Below are 22,364 nucleotides of genomic sequence, written 5' to 3' on the forward strand. Positions count from 1 at the left end.
CCTGTTGAATACAAAATAGCACGCATGCAATGATTGGCCGTAACCACACTACACAAATAGGTGTGTACTCGGAGGGTAATATGCAGAAATGCTCAGATTTGCTATGCTAGAGTGGTAGGCTTATGGATGTCACAAATTCCCGATGTGTCATTGGCCTTTTTAAGAAGAAAAAGATGAAGGAGATGGCTGGTCTCGGCTAAAATCAGAAGGGATGGCTCTGACATCGGGGCCTACATTTAAATTCTTGGCCCTGAAAAGAAAATTGGGCAAAGAGCCTCTCTCTCCCTCCCCTGACTCTGCCCCCTGCCCAGAAATGATCTCCAGAGACACCAAGTCAGAGACTTCTGGTGGGGCAGCACTGACCACATGAGTTCTTCTCATGGCAAATGAGGGACTGACTCTTATGCCCGAGAGGGGGGTCCAAGAGGTAGCTGGAATTGAAATAATGATGATGCAGATCCTCCTTCTGCAGATCCAATCATACTCATGCCATTCCCTCAGGATGACTTGCACTATTAGCCAATGTCATTGATCCGCAGAAGATTCTGATGATACAATTTTGCTCCAAATCAACTGTTTTGGAAAACAAAACATTTCCAGTTAGCTCATGAGATGTTTTCATTTTCCTTGCTGATTCAGTACGAATAAAAGGAGTACTTGTGTTTATTGTAGGGGCCCAGTAAGTTGCAGTGGCTCACTTTGGATTTTGATTTGTGGGCCAGATTAGGGCTATGTTATGACCTCCCTGGGACCTAGGCACTTTTGTTTTTGTGGGTCTCTCTCTGAATTAAAAAAAAATGAAAATTATATTTTCTTTATCTTAATTATATTCAATGACTGCATTGATCTAAAGACAAATATATTTATACGCGAAAAACTTTTCCTTGACCTAAAAGCTCATCACTTTTCTACTCATCTGAAAGGAAATGATACTGTTTTTATGAAACCCTGAAAGTCCTATGGGTCATAGGCACTATGCCTATTGTGCCTAATGGAGAAGTCAGCCCTAGCAGAATTGTCTGGAATAGTATGAAATGGAAAAGTGCTAAAAGAAGGGCAAGGGCTCCCATAGAGAGCCACATGGGAATGCCCGGAATCCTAGGCTTTCTCAGAGCAGAGCACAAGTTTGGGTTTCAGGAGTAAAATGGCCTTTCTCAAGGTGCAGCTTTGCGGATTTGGCACCTAAACTCCAGGACTGGGCTCTGAGTGGAAGTTTCTAGCATTAGGGTTTTCTCTGGATCCCAATGACATCACTAAACGCCAACTCCTGTTATAGGGACAGAAAAGTTCAGGAATCTGAGAAAAGGTGACTCCGTCCTCATGGTCTGTTCTTGTTGCTGTTGAAACTCCCAAGGCTCCCAGAACTCATCCACTTTCCTGCTCCTCCCTACCTCCTCGCTTTCAACGTCACTTCCGTTCCCCTGGCCCCAGTGCCCTTGCCTCTGCCTTTCCAAATCTCACTCAGATGTCAAAGGCTCAGTGCTTGCCACCACCGGGAAGCCTGCCCTGGCCACTGGAGTCCAAGATAAAGCACTTTGACACTTAAGAGTTTACACCAGCAGGCATCTCTAGATGACTGTGTGTCCAGCGGTATCCTTGACTATCAGCAGCTTGAGACAGGGATCCTGTTTTCTCCCTCTTCTGTCCCCATTGCAGCGCTTAGCACACATCCTGGCACACACTCAATGAAACCTTGCTGTGTTGCACATTCACTTTAATCCAGGGCTGAAAGTACTCACAATGTGTCTGGCAGCAAAGACCCCGTCGACTATGGCACAACAAAAGGCTGCAATCACACCAAAGCTGATAAAGACGATAGAGGCCACCAGCTGCAGGGGTGAGAGGTGAGGGGGACAGAACAAAAGTGTTAGCCTTCCACTCTTGCTGCTCCCGGAGACTAGATGATCCCCAAGAGAATGCTCACCAAAGCCCAACTCTGGCCTGCCACTCAACGGGGTGCTTTTTTTCAACCATGCAGGATGAGGGCAGCCCTGGGTGGCTCAGCGGTTTAGCACCGCCTTCAGCCCAGGGCCTGATCCTGGAGACCCGGGATCGAGTCCCAAGTCGGGCTCCCTGCATGGAGCGTGTCTCTGCCTCTGTGTGTGTGTGTGTGTCTCATGGGTAAATAAATAAAAATCTTTTTAAAAATTTTTTAAATCTTGCAGGATGAGTGGGAGCTGGGGGAGGCAGGGAAGAGGCCACTGAAGGCATTTTTTTCCATTTTCAGGGCAAGCCAAGAAATTCACTCAGTGAGTCTGTGAGCACCAAATCCAGGGGAGGCTTGCTGATAACGAGCATACGGTCGGTGAAGGAATTTGACTTGTGTGGCTCCTCCATTCTCAGAAAGATGTTGGACCTTTGATATCATGTAGCCCAACCCCCTACTTTATTTATTGTGGGAGTGGAGGCTCAAAGAGGGGAAGTTGGTGTGCCCAGGGTCACCATCCAGTCTACAGAAGAGCCTGGTGCCCACCATCTCCCAGTCCAGTGTTGTTCTCAGTCCCTCACAGTGGGCAGTGATGAAGACAGGGATGATTTGGAGGCCCCACACAACCTTACGTGGCCTTCTGCATGGTTGCAGAAAGAACATTCACCCTATTAAGATTTAAATATCAAAGACATTTCACAAGGCCGTGGAAGCCTCTTGAACTGATCAGCGATGTGTAGCACATACAAAAAATTTTAAGTCAGAAAAATGTTTGCTTGAACCAGACTGCCCTATACTCTGGTCATGTTGAATAATACATTTTCCTCATAATTTGTCTTCCATTACAAAGGTGATGCTACAAGCCGGTGTGGGGGAAGGTGCTCACAGGGGCAGGGGCAGGGGCAGGTGCTGCCTAAGCAAGCCCACCATCTGCCCCAGGGTCTACTCTCAGAACTAGACAGAATCAGTCCTTTTGTTCCTTGAGATGTCTGGGGTAAAGAGGGGGAAAGAGCATGGCATCAAGCTGCTCTCCAGGGCCAAATCAAATCCAATTCAAGGCCACCCTAAGGTTCTCCTTCAGCAGGCTAGGAGGAAATATTTCTCTCCTTCAAGAGTTGTTCAGAAGCCTCTCCCCATAAATCTCACTTCACAGCACTACAGAGAATTGGTAAATAATGGATGAACGATGTCATGAAATTGGCATTATTAGCTATGCTATGATCAGCTCTACAATCAAAACTCCCCCGTTATTTTGAATAATGTAAGCCCAAAGTGCAAACACAACTGGCAGGGGAGGCAGGGAGTCCAGGTGAAATGGAAGAAGAGAACTCTGAGAGCTCCCCTGAGGGTGATTCCCCACATTGCTGGGGGAGAACATATGGTTAGAGTTCTCTGTCCCTGGAGCTATTACATTATCTGATTAAACTTGCTGTTAAATAGGCCCCATTATCAAAGTCTAGATGCCACAGAGGCTTGTACTAGGGGAGACTAATCAGTCCACCATCTGACCACTCACCAGGCATCTTGATTTACAAGCCTCTAAAGCTGCAATGTGCTTGCAATTCTGTAGGTACCAGGAAATCCAGCAGCTTGCCCTCGTGGGACCCCCATTAGGACACAGAACTTTCTAAGTTTTACCTCGGGTTATACGCTCATTCTTCCTTCGAAACTTACAACACACTTAGCTTTGAACTCTGGGTAATGGAAATGCTTTAGGTTGGTCTCATCATTTTATTTTGTCTTCTGCGGGCCCCAAGCGTATTTGTTCTCTTAATCGAAGTCTCTTAGTTTGTAATATCCTAAAAGGCAGGAACCCTCTGCAAAAACTTCCCCCAAAGGTTACACCTCAGAGAGGGAGGAGGAAAGCAAAGGGCAAGATCCAGAATATTCTATCCCTTTGACTTAAGGACACTAACTAGGGTGCTGAGGGAGCATCAGGCAAGATGGGAACAAGTCCCATACCACAGGTTCACTTCAGAACAAGTTCCCTAGAGCCCGAGGAGAAAAGGCAAAGGAGCAGTTTCTTTTATGGCTCTGATCTGGGAAACCTTAAGAAGTGTGTTACTTATCCATATAAATACTGAGCTCTGTCAGAGGAAGAGTGTGATTCTATAGTGATGCAAACTTACCATCTGCCGTTTGTTTTCAACGAGGTTTGATCCGATGATTCCAAGGAATGATCCAAAGCCGAGCTGCAAAACAACATGGCAAACATAGAATGTGGGAAGGTGATCAGCCTGACTATGCAATCATTCCAGCTCCTGGATATACGATTCAGGACAAGAAAAAAGACCTGGGGGTACAGATGCTAAAGCCACATGCAGTTGTTACACAGCTATGACCTGTTCAATAAAAGTATTTCTCCCACCATTTGTCAATTTTTCCTTGCAGAAATGAGTCAGACTTAAAAAGAAACTCATATGCCCAAAAACTAAAAGTAAAGGTCAACCAGAGCTTTGCAGAGCCTGCCTATTTCAATGTCAATATCCATTACCTAGCGCATGACTGGTGAGTCAGTAAGAGGCATAAAACGGTGAAAAGCACGCATTATATTCTGATCTTTATCTTTTTTTTTTTTTTTTTGAAAGGAGACCGTCTACTCTCTGGTACATGGATTACAAAGTAAAAATTTGAAATAGCAATTTCTGATGCATCCGGCACACTAATCAAACCCAGGAAGTACTTTAGAAATCAGCAAGCACCTTAACCTAGACTTAAAAAAAAAAAAAACCTATTTTTTGAAAGCCTGTATTTGTGGCTGACCCACTGCAATTTACGTTAGCACTTGTTCACCTCTTCTTCCATCTCTGCTTCATTTATGGACAGAAAGCATTCATTAGAGGGTGAAGAGAAATGGCCGTGTAAAACCCTGAAAAAACAATCTCCCTGTCTAAGTGGCTGGGATGATGGCTCGATGTAGCAGGTCCCATTTTCCTCTCACTTCTGCCATTAGTGGACTGAGTGGGCCAGGCTCGTCTGCACATGATCAGTAGCCAACGGCTGTCGGCGGGGGTAAAAATGCAAGAAGTAAAAAGTGGTGAACCCGGTCCAATAAATCTTAACACAAGCTCGCTGATGTAGTTACACGTCTCTTTGGCCTCACTAATGGGCCAGGTTTCCATCTGCAGCCTTACCTTGGCTAACAGGGGCATCCATTTCCATCTGAGGCCCCCAAGCCTTCCAGCTGAACTTGGAAATCTAACGGACCCGAGGGCCTGGCAGGAATGTGGTGGGGCAGTGGAGGGGCACTGGGTAGTTGGCTCAGAAACCCAAGAAGGAAAGGGAAACGAAGGGAAGGAATGAATGCAAATTTGCAAGGACTCATTCTGCAGGGCCACTCGGCCAGCCACTCCTCTTGGGAAAATAGAAGCTGAAGTGCACAAGGAAGGGTATGTCCCTTGCCCTCCAGGACTCTACTGAGAACATCCTCACTCAGCAGTTAAACTATGCCCATCTCCCGTCTGCTTGTATTTTAAATGTAATTGAAATGTGTTGTCATAGAGTGTACTGATTAAAGCCTGGTTCTCTCACTAGCCTGGCTTTTTACCCCAGCTTACTTTCATCTCTGTCTGTGGAAGAGCTCTTGAACAGACTGATTGGCCTCTCTAAACCTCAGTTTCCTGATCTGGGAAATGGGGAATCTAGCAGTGGCTATCTCATCGGGCTTTTGCAAGCATAAACCAGGATGGTACATCCAAAGGACTTAGCACAGTGCCTGGCACACAGTAAGTACTCAGTAAATATTACCGTTCTGGGGGTTATTACTATTTTTGAAGACATTTCACTTTTGAGCAGCTCTAACCTAATTTGAGCTGGAAAATCCTATCATTGTTTGCTTGAGCTCATAAGAGGCCTTCATGTTTTCTCTTAGCTTTGCCTCCAATATATTCCACAGCTTTTATTATTCAGGAAGAATTCTACTTATAGTCTGTGTTTATTGCACCCTAGTACCCTGGACCACTTGGGGAGATTGAGAGAAAGTCGGAGGCAGCTTCTGACACGAAACAGAAGTCCTTTGACTGAGCAGTGTATCAGTTTCCACAGATATTCACTTGATGTCTCCTGAACCCCCAAAGCAGTCTTGGCCTTCAGACCAGAAGCGAAGACTTTGGTTATTCCTAGCAGTCTCAAATGACTCCCTGATGGTAGTGGCCAGAAGAGGTGGGCTGAAGCCTCATGGAATTGACTGGAAAGACAAGGCACTCAGGACTAGAAGTCCCAGGTTAGCCAGTTACTTCATCCAGTTCCCTCTCTTTCTTTCCATCCCATTCTAATCCAGTCTGATTCATTCGGCTTTCTAATAGTCGCTAAGTACTTGTGTCCGATAATAAGATATGGCCCCTGCCCTCTAGGAGTTTATAGTTCAGTGAAGGAGAGACAAGACTGTGGGTTAAGGACCATAGGCAAGGAAGAAACACAGTGCTATCGGAGAAGAGAATCATTCATTTTGTATTACATCTCTGGCCCCACTACCTGTAAACTGTGTGACCTTGGGCTAGTCCCTCAACCACTCCGTGCTTGTGATTCCCCACCTATAAAATGGGAATCACAATGGTAACTACTGGCTGCCGTGAGCATGAAATGAGATAAAGTATGCAATGTGACTTCTACTGCGTATTTACCGCCCCCAAAATGAAAACTTGAATTCAAAAAGATATCTGCATCCCTATGTTTACTGCAGCATTATTTATAATAGCCTAGGTATGGAGGCAATCTAGGTGTCTGCTGATTGACAACAGTAAGGAAGATGTGGTATATATATGCGATGGAATATTACTCTGTCAGAAAAGGATGAGCTCTTGCCATTTGTGACAGCGTGGATGCACCTAGAGGGTATGAGGCTGGGTCAGATAATTCAGGCTGAGAAAGACAAATACCGTATGGTCTCACTCATATGTAAAACCTGGAAAACAAAACAAATGAATAAACAAACAAAAAGCAGGATCAGACCTATAAACACAGAGAACTGACGGTTGTGTCAGGGGGGCAGTAGCGGATAGCAAAATGGGTGAAGGGGAGTGGGGGATAGAGTCTTCCAATAATGGAATGAATAAATCATGGGAATAAAATGCACAGCATAGGGAATACAGACAATGGTACTGTAATAGTGTTGTATGGTGACGGATGGTAGCTACGCTTGTGGTGGGAAGAGCATAATGTATAGAGACTGAGTCACTGTGTTGTACACCTGAAGCTAATGTAGCATTGTGTGTCAACTACACTCAGATTTAAAAAAATTTAAATAGAGTATGTACTGTGACTTGCATAAGGTAGGATGCTAAATAAATGGTAGTTCTAAGATTTCACATAGAAGGAGACATTTTAACATGGGGTCAAAGGCAGGTAGAGTTCATCAGGCAGGGAAGTAATATCTTTTGAGTCATGGCTGAAAGAATTCACTCACCTGGATGATAGGTTGGTGAACTCACTAGTGTTGCTGAAACCACTGTACATTTGAAAAGCATTTTAATTTAAAGAACAAGGGGGGGCACCTGGGTGGCTCAGTGGTTGAGCGTCTGACTTCGGCTCAGGTCATGGTCCCGGGGTCCCGGGATCGAGTCCCACATCGGGCTCCCTGCAGGAGCCTGCTTCTCCCTCTGCCTGTGTCTCTGCCTCTATCTCTGTCTCTCATGAATAAATAAATAAACTTAAAAAAAAAAAGAACAAGGGGTAGTGGAAGGGGAGGTGGGCAGGGGGTTGGAGTGACTGGGTGACGGGCACTGAGGGGGGCACTTGACGAGATGAGCACTGGGTGTTATGCTATATGTTGGCAAGTCAAACTCCAGTAAAAAATATATATACAAAAAAAAAAAAAAAGAGAAGCATGTGCCCTCCATTTTGGTCACAGTAATGCTATGGAGTTTAATGGAGCTGATACCATTCCATTTGATAGACAGGAAAGTGGTGGCCTCAAGAATTGTATGGAGTTATCCCCACTTAAAGCAAGTTAATGACAGGGACAGGACTAGTTCACAGGTCCCCTGACCAACAGCTGGTGCTCTTTCAGCCACTCTGCTGCATTTGTGGTGTGTTAATAGAATAATGGCCTTCATCACTGCGCCTCCCTCTCCAGGAAAGAAGTTCCTGGCAAGGATGGAGTGAGAAGTCCTATTTGAAGAAGAGCTGAGAGGTCGAAAATTAAAAAAAGGACAAATCAACAGAATTTCCTGAAAGTGGGCAGCTGCTTCTAATCAACTGTTTACTCTCCTGAGGCCTCAGAAAGGTAAGCTCTGTGGTCATCCCTGAGAACTGCATGGAATCATGGGAAGTGCAGACCTTTGGACCTCCATCTTGATTCCCCATTACCTGAATAAATAACCAATTTACTTTGTTTTGGCTGCCCTCCATCCGTTGAAGAAAAAGTCAAATAGTTAGAAATCCAAGTCAGATTTAAGGGCTCTCTTTGGCTGGGCCCTGTAACTTCTGCCGATTCCCATTCACTGCTGCAGACGCCCAGCTGACGTTCAGATGGATTCGTCATTCAATACATGGTAGTTGGACACCTAGTCTGCGGCAGGCGCTGCGCTAGATCTGGGATTTGGAGGCCAGAGGTTGGGGGTGGGGTATGATACCCCGACCAATGAGACTCAAGGAGCTATAATTAGGTAAACTGGTCCACAATTCGTTCCCATAATCCTGACATCCACAAAGCTGTTAAAACCAAAAGGTTTTTGGTTTTTTTTCTTTGTACCTAACTTGGTGGCAAAACCTTGAACTGATGTGAGATTATTTTATAATCTTTATCCTCTTAGTATAAAAATTCAGTTTATTAGAGAAATATAAGGGGCTGATGATGAGGTTTTTCTCAAGACCCCACTGGGATGTTAGATAATATAAGATATGCACCGTATTATCTTTCCAAAATAGAAAAAAAAAGTCTAAACTCGCAAACACATCCTATCCAAAGATTCAGATAAGGGATGGTGGACCTGCATAAACCAAGCCAAAGAATATGGCCCAACAGACGCCACAAAGGAGGATGTAAGTATTTTCCAGGAACCATGAGTAGGAGAAGTCTATTGTACACCCCACTTGTGGAACCCCGCAGTTGAAAAACATCCCAGCCGTGTCTTTAAGTTGAGATAGAGCATTTGGATCAACACACAGAGAGAGAGAGATCAAGGACGACATTCCAGACCAGGGTGAACAATGAAAGTCAGAGCAGCAAGGCAGGAAACCCCAAGGTGTGTTCAGGGCCAGGAACTGACAATTTTGGCAAAAAAGGAGGAATGGGAGACCGGACCAAGGGCATCTTCAGAGATCCCCCCGAGTGACAAAGCTAAGGAGGCAACAGGGAGCCAATGAAAGTTAGAACTTTATGGCACGAGAAGTCTTATTTAGCAAACCTGGATTCGATTCTCATCCTTGAAATGTACTTCCGAAGGTAAGAACTGTATTTTATTTTATTTTTTTAGAACTTTATTTTAGGATGATCTTATATTTTAGAAAGATTTTCAACAAGGGGTGAACAAAATTTCTGCCTAATTCATAATAAATCACAAAATCCCACTATCCAGAGCTCCGTCTGTTTCCTTAGCAGTCAATTCTTTAATGTAAACTTGTTGGGTTTATCAAGAGTCTTCACATGTGAAGCGGAAGCCACACTTGCCTAAAGAAAATTTCTGTGCTATTGCCTTAAACGATTCCTGTTGTCTCAGTCTCCTACCATCCCACGGTACCTCTGATATAGTTTTTCCATTAACTCACATACACCCCCACCTCGGAGATGGGGCTGAAACTCTTTTTTTTTTTTTTTTTCCTGAAAGAAAATCCAGGCTAGTATGGGCCTTAGCTGGAGAGAAGGTGCGAGAATGAAAGGATTTCCATGCTGATCAGGTGGCCAACCCCATCTTGTGGGTTGCTGGGGAAACACATTTAAAGGCCTCATTCTTCTGGATCTAAGGTTAAAGTGTTTACTGGGGAGGAGCAGGCTCGGTCTCCTGCCCTTTATACAACAATCGAGCCTCTTGTTTTTTAGGCCTCCTATGCAGAAAGCTCACCAAAAACTCTTCTGTAAAAATCCCCAGCCAGGTTGTCTTTCTTTATCGGTTTTCATTTTTTAAAAATTGCACAGTTCAGCTTTTATGGATGACCACATCTTTAAAGATGCATGTGTGCATATGTGTCTTAGAATGGTGGTACCACATTCCAGCTCGGATAGAGTAGCTTATGCTCTATTATAATGCACCTCACCATACAAGGGCATCTTGCTTGGCAAAATAAATATGCCCCAGAAAAGTTTCACGCGAGTTTGAGCTGTGCAAATATAATTATATTTTAAAATCCCTGAGATCTCAATATTTAAATGGATTGTGTGTATGATAATTCTTTTTTTAATCTAATAACTCCTCCCTAATTTGTCTGTTCTGAAATTTTAAATTCTCACATACTGTTAACACATTTAACCAGCAGAGGTAATGCCCAAACAGCAGAGTTCCAAGTAGCCTGAAGTTTTTCACATTTCTGTACAAGGATCATTTATATTCGGAGTGACCAATTTGCCAGTGTGGAATCTGAAAATGCCACCTATGCTCATTGTGGTTTTATCACAGAGCATATTTTATTTATTGGGTTTTAGTTCTCCACGTGGTTGCTCGTTCACCTGAATTCGGTTTCCCTAGGGGTATTTATTAAAATGCAAATTCAATTTGTATTAATTTTTCAATCAAAATTAGTTCATCAAAGGGAAATTCGGGTTCCTGGGCCCTACGTGAACCTGCTGAGTCAGAATCTCTGGGGATAGGGAGTTTGGGGTCTGCATCCCCCCCCACCCCGCGCTCCCCCACCAGTCATTGGTGTGCACACCAAGGTGGAGAAACCACTGGCTTAGAGCTTATATGGTACCTACCTCTCTAATAAGAAAATGATTCAATTAGTGAAAGCTCCCCATTCCCGGGGAAATCTGGATTCTCAGGCATGGGTCGTTACTCTATTTGTTACAACACAATCTGACCTCTAAGCCCAAATGGATTTTCCTCCTTTTCAATCTGCAATCTTCCCCATTTGCTTTTGATAATTAAAACGCATTTTAAAGAAACAATCAGGAACTCTAAGAGCACATTTTTAAAGGTTAAAGCATGGGGCACACTGTCCTTTAGGGATGGTTGTCCTCTTAACATTTCCAGATTAAAAAAAAAAAAAAACATTTCCAGATTAGCTTTTAGTGAAGCACACACACAGATACACACCCCCACTGCTTCAACTTCCCGGGCTAGCTGAACATCAGGTACCCGAATAACAACAATCGTGAGCCCTCCATCCTTTGTTCGTGTATTCCAACCTAGCCAACCACAGGCCCATATTCTACAGAGAGGGTTCATAGCCACCGTTCCAGAAGAGGAGTTCCTACTCTGAAATGACGTGGAAAATACCTTTTCCTCACCCATGGGGAGTCTGAATCTTGGCTTGAGCCTTTGCTCATCCGTCAGAAATATTTTACCAAATGCAGCTACCTGAAGCACGCAAAGTCATACAGACCCTATAAATTGCCTTTCCAAGCCACCAAAGTACAATCTTACCTCCCCTTTATCTCCTCACCACCCCCACCCCTCTTGCTTGTGTTTAAAAATAAAACCCAATTCTGCTGACAACTGGTTTTCTTGCCTCACCACAGGAAATGGACTGGGTGAGTTCTCATGTCACATGGTTAACAGAGGGCACCGCACAGTGTCTGTGGGACACCTGCTGTTGGCGGCTGGAGGGAGCCCTGCGGGCCCAAGATCTGCGAAGGAACTTCCCCGGGGCGCCGCAGCCTTGGGCTCCTGGGAGGTGGGAGGCGCCGCAGCGAGGGCTCGCCTGGCTCCCTAGGGCTATTGAGGAGGCTGACGGTGGACCCGGTGGCCTAGGCAACCTGCGTCAGGCTTGGTCACTCACAGCGCCTGGCTTGTGAAAGGCATTCATCTTTAATCCCTTCCTGTCCCTTGACTTCTCTCTCCAACCCCACCTTTCAAAAAAAAAAAAAAAAAAACACAAAAACACAAAAACACAAAAGCACAAAAACACACCAAACCAGCAACATAGATACATCTGCCCTCTTTGCTCTACTAAAAAGGAAAAAGGAAAAGAACCAAAAAAGAACTGTCCTAAACTTCCTTCCTGCTCTCTACAATTAATTACAAATTAGAACTGGGAAATCATGCATATGATAGTGAAATATGATGAAAATGAAATATGATATGAGCCAACCTCTAGATTTAGGCTTTGGGTTCAACAGCAGTGTGTGTAGATCCAGATGAGGTTTGTGTTTGTTTTTGTTTTTCTTTTCTTTTTCCCAGACTTATCGAGGTATAAATGACAAATAAAATTGTGTATGTTTAAAGTACTCAACGCAACAATTTGATGTAATATGAGGTTTTGTATGTCGAGAGTTCGGTGGTTTTCATGCACCCTGGGGATGTGAAAAGCAATCCACTGACCTCTGGAAGAAAACTTGTTTCCTATTTATTGTTTATCTAAAGTAGTAATAAAGAAATTGAGCATTACAAATATTCAGTAAACAGACTGTCACTGGTGCCCTCCCCAGGTCGTGAATGTCAGATGACAAGGTGGGCTGTCTGGCTGGAAGGAAGGCGAGATCCAAGCAGCAACAGGTTGATGTTGATGGTGGGGCATTTTACGTGTGTCTGGACTGTGTTACCTAGTTTTAACTAAACTAGTCCCTACAAAATGGACAAGTGGTTAGGAAAGGCTCCTGTTGAGAAGCCACAAATTGATGATGCCCCTAATAATGTAAGCAGAAGCCAGCCACAAGAAAATGGCAGAGTTGACACTTGTCTTGGGATGAGCTTTCTGTCAGCTACATTGTGGGATCAACATTAAAAAACAATGATGCCATGTTGTATGGTGACAGATGGCAGCTACACTTGTGGTGAGCATAGCATAATGTATAGAGATGTTGAATCACTATGTTGTACACCTGGAAGTAACATAATATTGTGTGTCAACTGTACTCAAAAACATTTTTAAAATGATGCCAATGATCATCTGATCATCTCTGATAAGTCAGGCAAAAATACTCAAAATTATCTAGTGGGCTATTTGAAATAAGGATGTATATAGCCACTACCTTTAATGTCAGACTTCAAGTGAAGTGCGAATCGTTCTTTGAAATTTTAGTTAGTGTTAGTATGAGGGTATTGCAAATTACTGTTTATTTTAATCTAATCTTTGAATTTCCATTTGTGTATGTTTTATGAACCTGTAGAAAACTTCTAAGTGAATAAATACACACATTTTAGAAGCAAATATTCCACATATCTTTCTCGATAGGAATGCAGGACTACTTTGGAGATCAGTACTGTCCGTCACAGTATCGAGCTGTGGTCAGATTTCGGGTCAGATCAGGTGACCCCCATTATATATAGGAAAGCAGACGCCCAGAGAGAAAAGGACCTTAGCTTAGGGTTAGCACTGCTAGTTAGTACCATCCCCTCGACCAGAAAACCAAGGTCCTAGAGAATGAGGTGACTTGCTCAGGATCACACTGCTAATTAGGGACAGAGCCGGGATTCTTCTGATTCTCAGAAGTTGCCCCTCTATACACACAAACATAGGGAAATACGAAAAATGAGCAAACACTAGAAACTCCCGCAGAACTAAAAACCATCAGAGTAGAACCCGAAAGATGGTAGGCAAAAAGCCATTGGGACCTACCTATGCCCATTATACTTACAATAACTCCTGGGTAATAACCTCCGACAGTCACATTCTGGGTCCTAGTGGTTGCGGCAAGGCCCACCGTGAGAATTAACACGGACACGATAAGCAAAGTCACGGTGACATAGATGGAGTTTCGTTTCCTTCGATTGAAGGCTCCTGAAAGCACACAGAAAAACTGAAGCTGCTCATTATGGCCAGAGAAGGAATGGGCTTACAGGAGAAATTAGGAAGGTCTTACCCAGGATCAAATCCCACGTTGGGCTCCCGGTGCATGGAGCCTGCTTCTCCCTCTGCCTATGTCTCTGCCTCTCTCTCTCTCTGTGTGACTATCATAAATAAATAAAAGTTTTAAAAAAAAGGAAGGTCTTCCTTTCCTACTCCAACTGGTACCTGGGGTTATCTATGGGGAAGGGATGGGGCTTCGTTTTTTTTTGCAGTCATCAGGTGCCATGTTTACAATAAAAAAAACATATTTCTAGTTTGAAAATGAACAACAGAAGAAATCTTACCAGTTACATAAAAACGGAAAACAAATTTTTGTGCTCTCCGCATTCTATAAAAGATGTGTCATATCCACTTAGTAGAGTGTTTTTTTTTACTACAAATTATAAGGCATATGATAAATGGGAAGTGTACGTGTGGAGGTATTAAATGAAAATATTTTAAAGCCATTAAGCAACCGAGAAGGGTTTTTTCATAAGCTGGAGATAGGAAATTTCATTTTCAGTGTAAATATCACAACCAAGCCAGGTACTGGGATTTTTTTTTTTCATTTATTTCTGACATTTGCCACCTCATGTATAAACTTTAAAATGGTGTGTTGGCAAGATTTCTCACATAACAAATGTGTGTAATAAAGTAAGTGTTTGGAAGCCATTAGTCCACAAAGATATGTATCGGGGGAGGTAGATGGGAAAGATTATAACTTACACACATTTGGGCTTATGTGAGGGTGACATAAATATAAATGACAAGAAACCCGTTCTCCTACTCAGTGCTTATCAGACATGATAGCGCAAACCAATATTTTTTTCGGAAACAGGCTTATTAAGTCAGATAGAAAAATGGCATCTAGACTCGCTTTTGAATTTAATTTTTTTTAAAGGAATCAAGCACCGCTCCACACTCTGCCTGCATTTCTCTGGCGAGGGGAAGGGGCTCTCAGCAGGAAATAGCAGAGATGAGTTCCCACCTAGGAGTTCGGTAAACATAAGCAATGGGGGAGGGAGTAAGAGAGTCCAGTTCTCCAGTGAGAAGGATGAAGCAGCGGGGAGCCTTATGATGGGGTTGCCCACCCAGGCGGCTTGAGTGGCATTTATGGGTCTAAAGAGGCCACTAGAATCTGCTCCCAGGACCCCATCATTCTGGGAGGCCTCTCTGCAGCCTCCAGGCAGCAGCCGCCTTTGAAGCAGCCCAGACTGCACCACTGGGAGGGAGGGGAGAGGGGACGAAGGAAGGGGGAGGGAGACGAGACAACTGGGGAGACCCGGGGGCCAGGTGTGCAGAGGGAAGGGCTGTGCCCTCCGCTGTGGACGCAGAGAGCCAGGAGTGCCACCCTGGGTTCGCTCCACCACCCATCTTGTCTTGCCCAGTGCGGGCCCTGCCGAGGGCTCCCAGGGAGGTGGGAGGGGCTGGCGGTCTCCCCTGACGTCAGCCTGCAAAGTGAGGGACATGACTCATCAGGGTCATTTCTAATGCGATCCTGTTCTAAGACTATTTCACATTGAAATGTACTAGGGGCCGCAGTGGTGACAGGGACCTATGACCTAAAGCGCCAGACCTTGCCCTGGGAGGAGAGGTAGGGAGAGTTGGGAGATGAGGCTCCTCTCCAGTGGGGCCTGAGTCCAGCCTCCGCGGGGAAGGGGCATAAAGGAACTCTAGTGACATCCGTGACATCAGGGCCCTCCGTGAGAGAGGGCTATTTGGGATGCAGATGGCAAGCAGACTGGCGGAAACACCGTGAGCAGGGCTGGGAGAGCGGCCCAGGGTGGGGAGGGGGAAAGGGGGGCAGGATTTATTTTCTGTTCACCTGAAGGTTAGTTTATCCTTCGGTGGCATCTCCAGAGGCCCTAAATGAGTGTCTGAACCAGGGTCCCTGCGTCTATTTGATGACAGACACTTCGCAGTGAATCTTCGAGTTGGTTCCACTGAGGGGCTCTAACAGAAACCTACCATCACCATCGCCTTCCATTCCACCTGCCTTCTCCGATGTCACTCGCCCCATCTAAGCCTTCCCCTGCCTCAGATTAGCAAAAGACAGTGAGGGAACATCTGGAGACACCACGGGTATCTTTGTGACACTGAAAAGTGTCGCAACGCCTCACACGGAAAACGTAGAACTTTAGAGACTAAATTGGGGGAGTGTGCATGTGGTCTTCCTCATTTTTTTCCGCTCTCACTTGCCTGCTCCTTTCCTGCCAAGTGGCTTTAAATCCTATTCACAGCTCTTGGGTCTCCTTTGCAAATATCACTCTAGCTCTTAAAAGCACAGGAGCCAGGTCAGAAAAGTGACTCAGCAAACCACATGGTGTCATTTGAAAAATCTATTTTTTCCCCCCTGCTTTAGAACCTGAACTGAAAATCCAGTCAGTTGAGAAGCCCAGGCAAAGAGCCTACACACTTACCAGGGCCTTTCCTCCAGATAGGATTTGCTTTGAAAATTCTCAAGTAAACTCTGTCATCAGTAGGTTGAATGTCTACTCTGTCCCCCTCACACCTTCCCCCAAGTCACTCCCTACTTTACACTATAAGGACTATAATTGTGTAAGTTGAAATTATTTCTAGTTGCACTTGGGAAGTTGACCATCATAAGGAACCTCGGGGTGAATGCTTTTGAAAAGTGAAGAATCACGTCTCCATTTCCCTTTAGTGTCAATTCCACTTAAAATCTCATCTACTTAGAGCAAGACACACCTGCTCTCTGAATGCGTGGTCCAGGCTACTAAAAGGTAGCTCATTTTGTCTGTTTGGGATATTTTCCTGGTGGTTGTTTCATTGCAGAAGGGAGCCCTGTTCTTATCAGGGTATAATGTGGGGCCTGCCTTAGATGTTCTCATGAACCCAGGAACATCTGATTCTGATTTTGTTCAATCAATCCATCGAAAACCTCCATCTGATACCATGAGGTATTTAAATAAAGCAGGAGGTTCTTGAAAACAGTGCCTATCGCAGTGTTTGATATCTAGAGTGCAGTCAATACTTGTTGAATAAACAAGAGGCAACGTATCAGAATTGCTTCCCTTCTAAGCAAAAAGGCGTGTGCGTGCGGGGGAATTGTGTGAATAAATATAAGCTGCGTTCATAGACTGGATTTTTAAAAATAGGGCACACCTGAGGGGTCCCCAGAACTAAAATCCTTCTGTTCAACTAGTGTCACACAACCCCGATGTCTCTCACTAGCCTGTCAACTTGGCACCCAGTATATTTCTGTTTAAACAACCACCACCACCCCTGCAACCAACAGCAGTGGGAGAGTCTGAAATCCTGTCATGGGCTTCGCCTGCTCCCCTTCCGCCCCCAGCAGCTTCCCTGCAGAACTACTGCAGACCTCTCTCTCTCTCTCTCTCTCTCTCTCTCTCTGCAGTGCCCCACCTCCACCCCAGATTCGTGAGGACCAGGATGCTCAGCTCTAGAAGCGCCCAATTATTTGCTGTCTCCACCCTTCCAGATACAGCCTGGTTCCCCCCCCCCACTCCCTGGTCAGAGCCCCCACCTGCACTGCGGTCTTTGAATCTGAGTCCCTCCCTCCCTCGAAAACCTGCTCAAAACTCACCTCCTCCAAAAGTTTTCCTTACCAGACTTACTCTCCTCTAATTGCTCATTATCTCGTGTCCCAGAGCTCCTATATATACCTTACTCAATACACATATTAATTGTAACTGCTACGATCACCGTTGTAATTGTGGGTCTGGTACACAACCCATATGATAACTCCAGTTCGGGATTATGTATCTGACAGGAATGCAGGTGTGGGTTGCCAGGGGGTGGGATGATTGTCTCTGCTTACTGATGTTTTACCCTGTGCATGTTCTTGGTCACCCCCTTAATAATAGGGTGCAGTAATCGCTGTCACAGGGCAGCAAGGACCAGGGCCCAGTATCCTGTCCTGTACACTATGTTGTCGATGACTGGCTAACGGGGATGGGGGGGGTGCTCATCTTTTCAACGGATTAGGATTTGCTTACCTGAGTGAGCTTTGCCACACAGGGAGGGTCCCAGGAAGTCCCAGCCTCACGTAGGTGGAAACAGGTGGCTGCCCACAAAAGACCCTCAAGGCTCTACCAATCTCCCAAACATTTCCTTAAAGGTGCTGATATCCGGTGTCCTGACCCCCCTCCTTTTGCAGTTCTTTGACCAAAGACCTCCAAGGCCACTGGTGAATTACAAATGTGTTACTTGGGAGGGAAGGAGGGGTCCCCCGCTGTAGTAGAGATGCCTTAGCGCCTGGGGGCGGTGTTGCCAAAAGGGAAAAGGGGGTTGCTGGGAGGCGGGATGTAGGGGCGCTGGAGTCCAATTACCACCTTCATATTGCCCAGCGCCGCTAGGACCGTCCCTCTCCAGGCGGCCAGCAAGCCTAGCGCGCAGGCACCTTGGTGCAATGTGTGTCTGTGTGTTTTAAATTTTATTGTTGGGGCTGCAGTTGTGTCTTGCCGGTGGAGGAAATCCCCTCTGAAATGCTGCCCCTTGGGGGCTGTAAGACTACCCCCACCTCCACTCCCCTCCCCCGCCATGCAAGGGAAGGTGGTGTTGCCAAAGCTGAGTTAAGTGGGAGTAGCTCCTAAATAGCCTAGACGCTGATTCAGGCCTGGGTTGTGCGGGACCCGAGCCAGGGAACTCCGGGGAGACTTCCCTGTCCAAACTGTGGAAACCCAGGGTTACCACTCGACTCAGGAATTCGCTAGTGCCCTCGGTCTGCGGACTTTACAAAGCGGGATGCGTGGAGCAGGCTCGCGCGTCTATAAGGGATCTACAATTCTTTGCCCGCAGTGTGGAGTCTGGGCTGGGCAAAACCCACTCAGCTTCTTGTTGCGCAGACCTTTCTAGAAACGTAAGATTGGCCGAGGGCCCCTAGGAGCCCAAGAAAGAACTCTCTTCATCGTGTTCCCCCACCCACAGAGCCGTGTGCCTAGTAGCGACAGTTAAGGCCCTGGCCCCCTAACCTGCGCACTCCCCCGCAGGCAGAGGGCCCCGCGCGGGAGGCCGGCTTTGCGGGTGGCTGTGGCCCGCTGCGGGCCCTCGCGCTCCCCCCCCCCTACCAGCCCTCCCTGGCGCAACAGTCTGGCGTCGGGGAGCCTGGGGCTGCGCTGGCGCCACAGCTGGCCAAGGTGAGGAGTGCATTCTGTGTGCAAGTGTGCGCGCGCGTGCGTGAGTGTTTGTGTGTGTGTACGCGCGCGCTTGTGCTAGACAGCTGGGGGGAGTCTGGTACTGCTGGGTTCTGGATTCGGACCCAAGTCCTTGGCCTTATTTGGACCACACTCTTAAAAATAAAAAAGATCAAGTTCTTATACTGAATATGCAGAACCATTGAAAATACGGATCTTCCCACCATCTAGGAGATGACACTTTCAGGGGCCCCTTCGGTGAACGAATTCTGTTGAGACTCGGTCTTGTGCAGGCTGACATAGGGGGTTCAACCCTCTCCCCGCCCCCTCCTCTAGAGATGTTCCCACGAATTCATCACAGAAGACCTGAGCAGATTGGATGGCAGGAATTCGGGACGGAGGAAATTTGTAGAATGTAAAGTATGTTGGCAAGACATAATTTGATTTGGTTCGAGTGTATCCGAGGCGAATTTTAAGATTAGGTGGGATCATGGTTTGACAATCCCCTCCCGCTCTCCTGGGCTCCAAATTAATTTCTCCGCCCAGTGAAATCATAGGGCTTGGGAAGGTGCCTAACAGCTGAGGGGGACTGGGTTTGTGTTCTGTTTGTAACTACCAAAAAGCAGCTTCAAGGGACAGCCAAGTTGGTGTCTAGAGGTAGCTGTGGCCCAGATGTGATGAGGAAAAGTGTTGAACCTAATCAGGCTGGTGGGTCCCCCCTCCCCCTCCATTACACCCCGAGAGAGAAAGCGCGACTTTGGAAGATGCGCGGGCTCGCGCTCGCTCTTTCTTTCTCGCGCTCTCACTCGTCGTCCCCCCCCCCACACACACTTTTTTTTCCACACTCACGCACATTCCTTGCATTTGGAGCAGAATAGGAATCAAATTCAAGGAATGTGGATCCTGACGCTGCAGACGGCAGGGATGGGCTGTCTTGAGTGATTACTTAGGAATTCCCCTCCCGCCAACCCCCCTCCTTTCTTCTCCCCCCCACCCATCCCCCAGGGTTGCGCAACACCCCCCCATCAGCGAGGTGCAAGTCTGCCCCCCCCCACTGCAGCTCTGAATTTCTGGGCAGCTTCGACAGAGTTGGGAGGGGGCGAGGACTCTGCTTCTCCTAATTGTCGTTAGTCGTGAGCTCTTAGAAGTGACGGGGACTTTGCAAACAGGGAGCGTCGAATGGAAAGCGAAGGCGCAGGTTGCAGGGAAGTGTTCTGATCCCCAGACAGCTGGAATTTACCACCGGCTGCAAGTCTGTCGGCACACGCACACGCACACGAACACGCACACGCCCGCACTCCGGGGCGCGGGTACCCCGACGCAAGCTTGGCGCTCCCGTCTCCGCGCGTCGCCCCCGCCCCCCCCGGGCCGCTCCCCTGGGGCCCCGGTCGGCCACCCAGACGCTGGGGCGCGCGGACCCCCTACCTAGCCCCGCTTCCCGCTCCATGGCTCCCGGGGCGGCCGGGGCGCTCGTGGTCCAGAGGGCAGCGCACTCACCCCTAGCTGCCCCCGCCCCGAGGAAGGGCGGCTGGACTTACCCATGGAATCGGGCAGGGACATGTCGCTGGACCGCTGCTGAGTCAGGGACTGATGCATGGTGAAAGCTGCCCTGTGGCCCCGGCCCCCGAAGCTGCTTCAAGCGCCCCCGGCTCAGGGCGCCCCGCAGAGCATCCTACTCCGCGGCTGCCGCTCCCCGTCCCTCCGAGAGCTGAGGGAGACTGCCTCTGGTTGCGAGCTGCAGCCCAAGTGTCGCCTCCCCCTCCCTTCCCCTCTTCTCCCTCCCTCGTCTTCTGCCTCCCTCTGCTCCGGGAGGCAGCAGCATTGGCGGTCCGAGCAGCGGCGTGCGCTTGCGCAAGACCCCCCCTCCCTCCCCCTCGGCCCCCCCATCCTAGTTATCCACCTCCCAGCCTCCCAAGCCAGACAGGGAGCCGTTTTCGCCCCTTGGGGCCAGGGCTGCGCAGAGAAAGAGGGGGAGGCTACAGCCTGGGGCCAATCGGCCTTCTCTGTACTTTGGAGAGAGGGTCTTGGGCAAGCATCCTGTTCTAGGATTTATAATTGGGGAGGGGGCACAGTCAGAGGTTCAGAGCTGATGAACACACACAGGCACGCGCGCGCGCATGCACACACACACACACACACACACACATTTGTGCAGGTTTGGTCTTAGTGCTTCCAGAATGACATAATGGAGCTGGAGATGATCCAGAGAAGGGCCACTCTATAATCAAGGGGATGGGGGAGGGTAGAGGGGCTGCCATATGAAGATAGATTAAACAAACGCAGACTCTTTAGTCTAGAAAGATGAAGGCTGGGAAGGGATGTGACCAGAGTGTATAAAATTATGCAGAGATGGAGAGAGGGAACACAGCCTTATTCACCAGGTCTGAGAATTCTAGAACCAATGGCCCCCTAAGAGCTAGAAGGAGATTCAGCTAAAGCAAATATGACTCTGCATCAGCACCATCCCAGTTTGTGCTTTGGTCAAGATGCTTTTATGTCAAGGATCTCATCTTCTCATCACAGCAGCCGTGCAAGGCAGGAAGAGGAAGAATCCATAATCCCATTTTACAGATGAGGAAACTGTATCTCAGAGAAGGCACGAAAATTTCCTGTAGCCACTCAGCTAGTAAGTGGCAGAGGTGGGATTTGAACCTAGATCTGTTGGACCCTCAGGTTGGTGCTCTTGCTGCCATGGCAGCTGAAAAGACATATTACTCTATATGGTGTATTGAAAACCTAAGGAATTCATTAGCCCCAAGAGGTGCAACAGGATGTAAACACAAGTAGCTTTGGAAAGAATGAAATAGCTGTGGCCGCCAGAATCTGCTGTGGATTGCTAAGGGAAGGGTAGAGGGGAAACGTTCTTGATCTTGGAGGACAGCAAAGTCCCTCCTAACTGATCCTTCCAGACCCCGTTAGGATATTGGGCTGGAATCACTACCTTGTCAGCCCAGAGGGTGGTTTTGAGTCCTCAAAACAGTAGCAGAGCAGAATGAGGTGGAAGGTGAAGAAGAGGATAACAGTGGGCTGCAGTTCCCTCGGCAACCCAGCCCTGTGGGCTCCGCATCCCATGGAATTTACCTGTTTGAAGGCATCCATTCTGCCCAGTGAGAGCTCCCAGGTTCTTATTGCCAGGTCTCCTTCCAACCACCTCCCCTGATGGTAGTGGCAACCCTCTTTCCACGTCCTCCCGCCAAAAAAAAAAAAAAAAAAATCAAGTATAAAATTCACCTAAGAGTCTATGGGATGAAGAAGAGAACTTGGTTCTTTCCAACTCTGGCTTGCTCATCTACTGTGAGGCTTTGTTTCATTATCCATGAAATGGAACCAAGGGCCCTTGCCCTTTCCCATCTCCCAAAGGAAGAAAAAGATGCTTCCTGAAGGTTAAAAAGGAAGCCCTTTGTAAAGAACTTGAGCACCCCAGGGGCCTGGCTGAATGCCGTGTCAGGTATTATTAG

At 47.1% G+C, this 22,364-nt stretch overlaps 1 protein-coding gene and 1 long non-coding RNA gene across 3 annotated transcripts in view; one reads left to right on the plus strand and one right to left on the minus strand.

Annotated features, from left to right (window-relative positions):
* Window positions 1–20,697, minus strand: part of TMEM255A (transmembrane protein 255A) — a 52,068-nt gene extending 31,371 nt beyond the window's left edge. The window contains exons 1-4 of one of the 2 annotated variants that reach the window (XM_025431215.3): window positions 20,445–20,697; window positions 13,599–13,741; window positions 4,057–4,119; window positions 1,740–1,829 (exon numbers count right to left, since the gene is read on the minus strand). In XM_025431215.3, coding sequence (XP_025287000.1) covers window positions 1,740–1,829; window positions 4,057–4,119; window positions 13,599–13,741; window positions 20,445–20,502 — 354 coding nt within the window. In that variant the 5' untranslated portion in view covers window positions 20,503–20,697. The remainder of the gene's footprint in view (window positions 1–1,739; window positions 1,830–4,056; window positions 4,120–13,598; window positions 13,742–20,444) is intronic. The other variant, XM_025431216.3, reaches the window with a different exon arrangement.
* Window positions 5,350–12,396, plus strand: LOC118353685 (uncharacterized). The gene is made up of 3 exons (XR_004812993.2): window positions 5,350–5,652; window positions 8,001–8,150; window positions 11,541–12,396. It is a non-coding gene; the product is annotated as an uncharacterized LOC118353685 (long non-coding RNA).
* Window positions 20,698–22,364: the final 1,667 nt, after the last annotated feature.

The sequence above is a fragment of the Canis lupus genome, chromosome X, assembly GCF_003254725.2.
Source record: "Canis lupus dingo isolate Sandy chromosome X, ASM325472v2, whole genome shotgun sequence".
NCBI classification, from domain to species: domain Eukaryota; kingdom Metazoa; phylum Chordata; class Mammalia; order Carnivora; family Canidae; genus Canis; species Canis lupus.